The sequence below is a fragment of the Ovis aries genome, chromosome 1 (genome assembly GCF_016772045.2).
Source record: "Ovis aries strain OAR_USU_Benz2616 breed Rambouillet chromosome 1, ARS-UI_Ramb_v3.0, whole genome shotgun sequence".
NCBI classification, from domain to species: Eukaryota; Metazoa; Chordata; class Mammalia; order Artiodactyla; family Bovidae; genus Ovis; species Ovis aries.
This window is the reverse complement of record NC_056054.1, coordinates 1,443,202-1,454,218: the sequence shown is the minus strand read 5'-3', so window position 1 is coordinate 1,454,218 and position 11,017 is coordinate 1,443,202. Positions and strand designations below refer to the sequence as shown.

The 11,017-nt window shown below is 46.3% G+C and overlaps 1 protein-coding gene across 1 annotated transcript; it reads left to right on the top strand.

Moving 5' to 3' along the window:
* The first annotated feature begins 7,959 nt into the window (after positions 1–7,959).
* LOC105614374 (olfactory receptor 9S13-like) lies at positions 7,960–8,910 on the top strand. The gene has a single exon (XM_015105226.3). It carries the CDS (start codon positions 7,960–7,962, stop codon positions 8,908–8,910), a length of 951 nt encoding a protein of 316 aa, XP_014960712.2.
* Positions 8,911–11,017: the final 2,107 nt, after the last annotated feature.

The window sequence follows — 11,017 nt, the reverse complement described above, 5'->3', positions numbered from 1 at the left end:
GCTTTTGAACTGTGATGCTGGAGAAGACTCTTGAGAGTCCCTTGGACTGCAATGAGATCCAACCAGTCCACCCTAAATGAAATCAGTCCTGGGTGTTGATTGGAAGGACTGATGCTAAAGCTGAAACTCCAGTACTTTGGCCACCTCATGCGAAGAGTTGACTCATTGGAAAAGACTCTGATGCTGGGAGGGATTGGGGGCAGGAGGAGAAGGGGACGACAGAGGATGAGATGGCTGGATGGCATCACAGACTCAATGGACGTAAGTCTGAGTGAACTCTGGGAGTTGGTGATGGACAGGGAGGCCTGGTGTGCTGTGATTCATGGGACTGCAAAGAGTTGGACACGACTGAGCGACTGAACTGAACTGAACTGACGGAACCAGATGCCATGATCTTTAGTTTCTGAGTGTTGAGCTTTAAGCCAGCTTTTTCACTCTCCTCTTTTAATTTCATCAAGAAGCTCTTTAATTCTTCACTTTCTCCCACAAAGGTGGTGTCATCTGCATATCTGAGAGTATTGATATTTCTCCCGGCAGTCTTGATTCCAGTTTCTGCCTCATCTAGCCCAACATTTTTCATGATGTATTCTGCATATAAGTTAAATAAGCAGGGTGACTATATACAGCCTTGATGTACTCCTTTCCCGGTATGGAACCAGTCCATTATTCCATGTCTGGTTCTAACTGTTGCTTCTTGACTTGCATACAGATTTCTCAAGAGGCAGGTCAGGTGGTCTGGTATTCTCATCCCTTTAAGAATTTTCCACAGTTTATTGTGATCCACACAGTCAAAGGCTTTGGTGTAGTCAATTAAGCAGAAGTAGATGCTTTTCTGGAACACTCTTGCTTTTTTGATGATCCAACAGAAGTTGGCAATTTGATCTCTGGTTCCTCTGCCTTTTCTAAATCCAGCTTGAACATCTACAGGTTCACAGTTCATGTACAGTTGAAGCCTGGCTTGGAGAATTTTGAGCATTACTTTGCTCGCGTGTGAGATGAGGGTAATTGTGCAGTAGTTTGAACAATCTTCAGCATTACCTTTCTTTCGGGTTGGAATAAAAACTGACCTTTTCCAGTTCTGTGGCCACTGCTGAGTTTTCCAATTTGTTGACATATTGAGTACAGCACTTTCACAGCATCATCTTTTAGGATTTGAAATAGCTCAACTGGAATTCCATCACCTCTGTTAGCTTTGTTCCTAATGATGTTTCCTAAGGCCCACTTGACTTTGCATTCCAGGATGTCTGGCTCTAGTTGAGTGATCACACCATCGTGATTATCTGGGTCATGAAGATATTTTTTTTGTAAGTTCTTCTGTATATTCTTGCCACCTCTTCTTAACAGCTTCTGCTTCTGTTAGGTCCATGCCATTTCTGTCCTTTATTGAGCTCATCTCTGCATGAAATGGTCCCTTAGTATCTCCAATTTTCTTGAAGAGATCTCTAGTCTTTTCCATTCTATTGTTACCCTCTATTTCTTTGCATTGATCACTGAGGAAGGCTTTGTTATCTCTCCTTGCTATTCTTAGGAACTCTACATTCAAGTGGGTATATCTTTCCTTTTCTCCTTTGCCTTTAGCTTCTCTTCTTTTCACAGCTATTTGTAAGGACTCCTCAGACAGCCATTTTGTCCTTTTGCATTTCTTTTTCTTGGGGATTATTTTAGTGACTGCCTCTTCTACAATGTCATGAACCTCCGTTCTTCGGGCACTCTATCAAATCTAATATCTTGGATCTATTTGTCACTTCCACTGTAAGGGATTTGATTTAGGTGATACCCAAATGGTCTGGTGGTTTTCCCTACTTTCTTCAACTTAAGTCTGAATTTGGCAATGAGTTCATGTCCTGAGACATAGTCAGCTGTTGGTATTCCTTTTTCTGGCTGTATAGAACTTCTCCATATTTGACTGCAAAGAATATAATCAATCTGATTTCAGTACTGACCATCTGGTGATGTTCATGTGTAGAGTCTTCTCTTATGTTGTTGGAAGAGGGTGTTTGCTATGACCAGTGCATTCTTTGGCAAAATTCTACTAGCCTTTGCCGTGCTTCATTCTGTACTCCAAGGCCAAATTTGCCTGTTACTTTAGGTATCTCTTGACTTCCTACTTTTGCATTCCAGTCCCCTTTAATGAAAAGAACATCTATTTTGGGTATTTGTTCTAGAAGGTCTTGTAGGTCTTCATAGGAGCTCTCAGCCTCGTCAGCATTACTGGTTGGGGAATAGACTTGGATTACTGTGTTATTGAATGGTTTGCCTTGGAAATGAACAGAGATCATTCTGTCATTTTTGAGATTGCATCCAAGTACTAAATTTCAGACTCTCTATTTGACTATGATGGCTACTCCATTTCTTCTAAGGGATTCTTGCCCACAGTAATAGATATAATGGTCATCTGAGTTAAATTCACCCATTCCAGTCCATTTTAATTCACTGATTCCTAAAATGTTAATGTTCACTCTTGCCATCTTCTGTTTGACCACTTTTAATTTATCTTGATTAATGGACCTAACTTTCCAGGTTCCTATGCAATGTTGGAGAGGGAAATGGCAATCCACTCCAGTATTCGTGCTTGGAGAATTCCATGGACCAAGGAGCCTGGTGGGGTACAAACTCATGTCCATTTTTAAATCCACCTTGAACACCTGGAAGTTCTCAGTTGAGGGGGGGAAAAAAGTATCTTATGCGTCTTTTGACTCAGGAATCCACATCTAGATATACACATTAGAGTGAGGGGCAGGGGAAGGGAAGATCCATTACGTAACATACTTTATTGAAAAAAAAACAAAGAAAAAGTGAGTAAATTAGTGTCTTTCTAAAGATGTGTTTGCAAGCAGTTAGGCTATGTTTTCATGTTTAAAGCAATTTAAATAACTGAACTAGAAAATGGAAGGCTTGGGAAAGGTGATCAAGATCTATACAGAGTACACGTTGACAAGTTGGAGAGAGGGCATACTCCTAAGATAGGGGTGTGAGGTATATATTGCTGACCTTGCCAGGTGGAAGCAAGCTCCCTTACTACCCTCCTGTGTCAGCCGCCAGGACCACCACAACTAATTAACAAATCTCTAGGAAAGCATGCTTCCTTGCCTCTGCCTGGCTTCTGGAGCCTCCTTGGCCTCCTTCCCCTGCTGCATCGCTCCAGCCTCTGTCCCGTCTTTACACGCCCACCACCCTGCGTCATCTCTCTGTGTCATTTCCTCTTCTTGGAAGGACACCAGTCTTTGGATGTGGGGCCCACCTAACGCAGCATGGGGCTTCCCAGGTGGCTCAGCGGTAAAGAATCTGCCTGCAATGTAGGAGACGTGGATTTGATCCCTGGGTCAGGAAGGTCCCCTGGAGGGGGAAATGGCAACCCACTCCACTATTCTTGCTTGGGAAATCCAATGGACAGAGGAGCAGAGGGGCTACAGTTCATGGGGTCACAAAAGACTCACAGGACTGAGCAACTAAACAACAATGAGCATGACCTCCTTCTAAGTAATTCATTTGAAAAACACCTTAGTTCAGTGATATTCTACAAGTTTCAAGAGAATGTATATTCTGTAGTTGTGATTGTAGTGTTCTATCTATGCCCAGTAGGTCCGTTTAGCTAACATTTTGAACCAATTCTAACATCAGTTCAGTTCAGTTCAGTCACTCAGTCGTGTCCGACTCTTTGCGACCCCATGAATCGCAGCACGCCAGGCCTCCCTGTCCATCACCAACTCCCGGAGTTCACCCAGACTGGCGTCCATCGAGTCAGTGATGCCATCCAGCCATCTCATCCTCAGTCGTCCCCTTTTCCTCTTGCCCCCAATCCCTCCCAGCATCGAAGTCTTTTCCAATGAGTCAACTCTTCTCATGAGGTGGCCAAACTACTGGAGCTTCAGCTTTAGTATCATTCCTTCCAAAGAAATCCCAGGGCTGATCTCCTTCAGAATGGGCTGGTTGGATCTCCTTGCAGTCCAAGGGACTCTCAAGAGTCTTCTCCAACACCACAGTTCAAAAGCATCAATTCTTCGGCGCTCAGCCTTCTTCACAGTCCAACTCTCACATCCATACATGACCACAGGAAAAACCATAGCCTTGACTAGACGGACCTTAGTCGGCAAAGTAATGTCTCTGCTTTTGAATATGCTATCTAGGTTGGTCATAACTTTTCTTCCAAGGAGTAAGCATCTTTTAATTTCATGGCTGCAGTCACCATCTGCAGTGATTTTGGAGCCCAAAAAAATAAAGTCTGACACTGTTTCAACTGTTTCCCCGTCTATTTCCCATGAAGTGATGGTACTGGATGCCATGATCTTTGTTTTCTGAACGTTGAGCTTTAAGCCAACTTTTTCGCTCTCCTCTTTCACTTTCATCAAGAGACTTTTAGCTCCTCTTCACTTTCTGCCATAAGGGTGGTGTGATCCTTCTAAAATATGACTACATACAATTCTAACACATGACTACAATTTTTCTGTTTCTTTTGTTACTGAATGAGATGAATATCAACCATGATGGATGTTTTTCATTTCTTCTTAACTCTGCCAGTTTCTACTATGTATATTTTTAATCATATTAGTCATATAAAATTTAAACTTTTCAGATATGCACTTGGATTGAACATTTTCATTAATAAATACCACTTTATAAGCATTTTTTCTCGTGAAATCCTTTAGTCTAATGATTATTGAGATATAGCTGCCTTGTTCTTTTTTTAAGAATCTTTATGATACTACTTTTTCTGCTTATTACTTTCACGCTTTCTATATTTTAATGTTACACATATATCACCTTTATACTTTGGTTTGGGATTTCTGTCCAGGATATAAATGTTTTGTTTTAACAGACACATTTACTCAATCTGCACGGTAGGAAGGGTCATAATGTGACAGAGAGGGCTGTGTCATTTCCACAGGCATTGAGTCCTGCACATCACCCTTCATCACACCAACATACCAGGATGAAGCAGAGGAAGAAGGCAGGCTGTGGGCCAGGAAGACACACCTGCAGTCCTGGGGAGGCCTTTCCAAAGAGGGCCACTGGGTCACTCTAAGTTAACTTGCTCCCCATTGGATAAACCCCAGTACTCCTGGAGGGAGATCGGGCTTCCTGACTCCTCTGTTTGGGCTGAGATGTATCAGAGGAAGTTTGGCCACAGGACTGCATCTTCCTGGAACCCGGGGAGTTGGGAGTCCCAGTGCAATCAGAGGCCAAGTAACAGCTAATTGGCCATTTGAGGCCAAGGGTCCCAGCTGCACCACATGGAGAGCATCTTCCCAGTAGAGTGACCTAAAGACGTAGATGCCATGAATACTAGCCAGCTCAGGGGACAGGACAAAGAGGAGCAGGTGAGTTGAGTCCACCCCACTTCCTGCTTGTACCAAGACTAAAGACCCAAGCGTTTCCTGCATCAACTTGGAGTACCTGGCCTGCCTCTCACTGTGACCCCAGGTGCCTTCCTCGGAAACCTTCCAATCACCCTTCATTGCACAGAAAGCTAGGCCTGAACAGGGTGGAGAGTCCTCTGTACCAACTCATTATCATCAGCACAGACCTGGGTCAGGAGCCCTGTCGACCCTGGGAGCAAAAGGTCCTGGTGAGTCATGCCCCTTCTGACATCACAGGAGCAGTTCAGTCATCACTTAGCAGGGTGTGGATCAGCATCACTGAGAGATGAGTCCTGGGAGCCTGAAGCCTGATCAACACTCTGCCCCCACCCACCCACCTACTACTATGAGCCAGGGCCAATTATGGCAGAGGTCTGAAATTTAAAGAAAGTAGAAATAAAAAGGGGGGGGTCTCATATAAATACGGGCTTTAATCTAATGCCTGAGATTCTATATTTCTGACACTCTCCAGGTGATGCTGGTGCTGTAGGAGTAACAAGTTTACCTGAAGGACTCAAGCGTAGTTAATACAAATGGAGGCTTACAGACATCAGTGCATCTCAGGCTCAGCTCACAAGTAGGTCTACTGAAGCAGCAACCATAGGCCCATTGAGTCATTTCAATAAGCCAAGGCAATGTGTGAGTTTGTTTTCTCAGAAACCAAGCTTGGTTTCTGAGGTAGACATGTCAACCTCTACTCACGGGCTTCCTCAGACATCCTAGGGGTCACTGTTGTGATGATCAAAGGCCCCTGAGGTGGACAAACTGTCCTGGAAACAGAACAGAAACCCCAGGGGACATAGAAGCAAGACAGCCAGCCTGGGGTGGTGGGGAGAAGATGGTCACTGTGGTCACAGTGAATCTGCTGTGTGTATGGCCAGGGAGGGAACAGAATGGACAGCAAAAGCTTGGCCGTGATGAATGCGACTGTTTGCACAGGACAGAGGTGGGAGGCAAGGCTGGGTGGCCATGGAGTGTAAGGCAGACCACCAACTCTGCTCTTAGCACCAGCTTCAAACACATATTATATTGAACCCTGCCTGAGCATCCAGGTCAGACCGCCCCCTCTGCCATCACGTGAGAGCTGGAGTCAGGACTGCCAGAAGAGGAAAACTGGACAAGTTACACGCTCATCTACCTTCTGTTTTGTTGGAAAGAATGAACGCTCTCAGACCACCTTCTAAGAAAACTTAGGGTTGAGGGAACTTCAGGGTCATCAACCCTCTATAGGCACCACTGACCACCCATCCTCTGCCCACACACCCCCAGCCCCAGGCCAGCACTGTGGTGCGGCAGATATGACCTCTAGAAAACACAAAAGAGCTCTAAAATCGACGTCCACTAGGAGGCACTGTGGCTCAGATCCACCTTGCTTCACCACTCCTTCTCATTTAGGATGGATCTTCCCCCAACCATTCCTCTGACCATCACAGAGCTGGTTCCCATGTCCCACGTGAGTGTAGTGCTCAGCTCTGCTCAGGACAGAGCAGGGAGTGCTAGGCTGAGACAGGGACAGGAAGAGGCGCCTTATGGGAGATGCAAAGGGTGCAGATGTGACAGTGTTGAAAGTAGAAATATCAGTCGCTGAGTCGTGTCCGACTCTTTGTGACCCCATAGACGGTAGCCCGCCAGGCTCCTCTGTCCATGGAATTCTCCAGGCAAGAATGCTGGAGTGGGTAGCCATTCCCTTCTCCGGGGGATCTTCCCAACCCAGGGATTGAACCTGATATGCTTGTAGAGTAGCCTGGAGATAGAACTGTCATTGAGTAACATCCTGATGGCACAAAGTGTTTAACACTTTCTGAAATTAAAAAATGAGTTAAAAAAAGGAAAGTGAAGTCGCTCAGTCATGTCTGACTCTTCGTGACCCCATGGACTATAGCCTACCAGGCTCCTCCATCCATAGAATTTTCCAGGCAAGAGTACTGGAGTCGGTTGCCATTTCCTTCAGGGGCAAAAATGCAGGATAAGATACCAGAGAAGGTTCAGAAAAGGCACAGCTCTGGATCAAACCCATGGGAAGGGAGAACATGTCCTTTAAAGCAAGGACAAGGAGATGGAAGCCATTCTTGCAGAGTAGACTCTCAGCTTGACATGAGCCCTGGAACCATCTCAGAGCAAACACTCAGACTCTCCCACAGAGTGAGTGTTTCCAGCCTACTTTGTTGCTGTTTAGTGGCTTGGTTGTGTCCGACTCTTTGTGACCCCATGACTGTAAATCTCCAAGCTCCTCTGTCCATGAGTATTCCCAGCCAAGAATACTGGTGTGGGTTGCCATTTCTTCTCCAGGGTATCTTCCCAACCCAGGGATTCAACCCGAGTCTCCTGCATTGCAGGCAGAGTCTTTACCTCTCAGCCACCAAGGAAGCCCTCCAAGCACACTTAGATATTAGTAAATCAGAGGACATGTTTGCCATTTCAGGTCAGTCTGAGTTCATCAGGAGATGAACAGGGCAGCTGGTGGTCTGTTGGTGAGCGGGCTGTAAGGCCTTGAAGGGTTTCTGTTTTCCAAGAAATTGTTCCCTTTTGACTGTGACCTGCTCCCTCTCACTGCATCTCACCTGCTCTCTGCTGTCTGCTGCTTGTTGCTCAGCTGAGAGCCATGTCACCCCAAGGCGATGGAAACCTCTCAATGATGTCTTTGCAGGAGTTTGTGCTGGAGGGATTTGAGGGTGGTCCGCAGACCCAGGGCCTGCTCTTTGCTCTGTTCCTGGCCCTGTACGTGGTGGGCGTCCTGGGGAACCTCACCATGATGGTGGTCATCACCCTGGATGCCCGTCTGCACTCCCCGATGTACTTCTTCCTCAAGAACCTCTCCTTTGTGGACCTGTGCTACTCATCTGTCATCACCCCCAAGGCCCTGGCCAACTTGCTATCCTCCTCCAAGGTCATCACCTTTGAGGGATGTGTCACTCAATTTTTCTTTTTCGCCCTACTGGGCACCACAGAGGCATTTCTCCTGGCCGTGATGGCCTATGACCGCTTCGTGGCCATCTGCAGCCCACTGCGCTACCCCATCACCATGTGCCCCTTGGTCTGTGCCCGCCTGGTGCTAGTCTCCTACTGCGGGGGCTGCCTCAACTCCATCCTGCAGACCAGCTTCACATTCAGCCTCCCGTTCTGCAGCTCCAACCACGTCGACCACTTCTTCTGTGATGTGCCGCCTCTGCTCAAGCTTGCCTGTGCTGACACTACCATCAATGAGCTGGTCATGTTTGGCCTCTGTGGCTTCTTCATCGTGGGCACCACCCTTGTGGTCCTCATCTCCTATGGCTACATCACAGTGACCATCCTGAGGATGCGCTCAGGAGGAGGGAGGCACAAGCTCTTTTCCACCTGTGGCTCCCACATGACAGCCGTGTCCCTCTTTTATGGGACCCTTTTTGTCATGTATGCCCAGCCAGGAGCTGTGGCGTCCATGGAGCAGGGCAAGGTGGTCTCCATCTTCTACACCCTGGTCATCCCGATGCTCAACCCCCTCATCTACAGCCTGAGAAATAAGGACGTGAAGGATGCCCTGTGGAGACTGGGGCAGAGACACTCAGCCACGTGACGGAGGGTGGCCAGAGAGACAGTGTCCTTAGAACAAGACAAGATGGCTTCATGGACGGGACTGGGTTTGGTTTGAGAAATTCATCCCCTATTTATCTAATTCACCCTTTCATCCAGTGTTACATTCTACTCTTTATGAAGCACATGATGCTCCACAAACTGCAAGTGTGAGAAATAAAGGCAGATAAGGCGTCTTCATTCCCACTAGAGAACTAATGACCCATGTTACCCAAGACCTTAATTTTGAAATCTGCATAACACAGTGCGCAGAGTGATTAGCAGAGAGTGTTTGAAACAGCATGCATGTCCCAAGTTCAGCTTCCTCTGGTGAAGGTATTAAACAACACAAACTCTGATGCCTCTCTTTCCCCTTCATTTCTAATCTAGATAAATATGTGCTCAGCAGTCTCCGTGGACCACCTAGAAGAGGGGCCCTAGGACACTCGGCCTTGCCCGTTCTTGGTGATGGCCTGGGTCACCAGAGCCAGTCAAGAGTTAGAAGACCAGGCTTCCCCTCAGCCCTGCATGTGGCTGCTCTCCCTCCTCTGCCTCTGTTCACGGATGCTGCCACCCAACAAGGCAGCAGGGAGCACCTTCAGAGGCTCCTAGTGCTCCCTGTCTTGGGTTCTCCCCTCAGACAGAGGCTGGGAGCCCTAGGGAGTCAGCGTGGATACCCAAACTCCAGCTGCCACTTTCTGCCACCCAGCCTGGCAGGTGACACTTTCCCATTTGTGATCGTTCATCAGCACAGACATCTCTGGATAAGGACAAAGGTCCTGGTAGCTGCAGCAGGGAGCAGGGGAGGAAAGGGAAGGTACACTTTTCTGTAGAGAGCATAGCTCCTTGCTCTCTGTCTCCCACACTCCCTGGGAGTCTGGCCCCTTAACCTTGAGCCACATGTTCAGAGCTTCATCATCATGCTCCATGGAACTCAGCACACGGTCTGGACTCAGAGCCCAGTGGGCTCCTTAAGGTGTCTTCTTTTGGAAGGGTCATCCGCTCCCATGGCCACTACCAGGAGGCTCTCCTCTGGACACAAGGGTGCTCTGTCCCTAGTAGGGTCAGCAGGGACGGGCCCTGCCTCTCTGGCCACAGCTCTCCATCTTCTCTTTTTGCTCAGGAGGACCGTGGGGAGGGGCTCACACCCCGTCATCAGGCTGCCGCTCACCGTTGCTCAGTTGGGACCTACTCAGAGGCCTCTACCCGATTCTTGTCCCCATTGTCTCATATTTGGGCTCCAAACTTAATTCTAAGTCTTCCATAGATTACCGTATTCTCTTGATATAACGCTGCAATTCTTTGAAAAGTTCCCCCCGTTTTCAGTGGCAAAATGACATGGTTTATGATTGTTTCATGCTGTATTATTCTATCTCCTAGCTTACTTTCTTCCTCTTTCGTCTCCTCTCTCCTCCTCCTTTCCTCCCTCTTTCTTTCTTCCTTCTTTCTTTTTATTTCCTTTCTTTCTAATCTCTCTCTTTCCCTCGCCTATCTCTCCCTTTCATTTTATTGTTTTTCATTCCATGAAATTTCAGAAGAATTATCTTGGGTCTTCTACCATCTTGATTTAAATTTCTAAAGGAAATAGAAAAGTGCAATCTTTTTACACAAGTGTATATTTCTCATCATACGTGCAGGTTAATGGTGCCAACAGTATAATGTCAGTGGTTCTTAGTAGAGCAACATTCATTTTCACTTTCAAATAAATCAGGAAAGCACGTTAAATATTAGATGAAATAGAAATTGCCTTATACTGTGGAAGAAAATTATTTTTAAAACCCTGTAAGTTGGGTTTACTTATGTGAACCTATGTTTCAGACTGTAGTGAAGGGAATTATACAATGTTAGAAGTAGTTTCTTTTTTGGTTCATCCTATATAATGCTTTGCAAGCTGCTGACACATACTTGGTTCTTTGTTCACATCTAATTCTGGTGTATAAATTGAGCTCAGTGTTAAGTAGACATTGAACTCCAAAATATACATGTTACAGCTCTAGTTTGCTTATTGTGTTTCAGTGGAAAATAAACACATCACATTTCAACACAAAACACGTTGTAGTTTTGATGCTGATCCTATAGTAAAGTTTAGAAGTTTCTACCTATTAATGTAA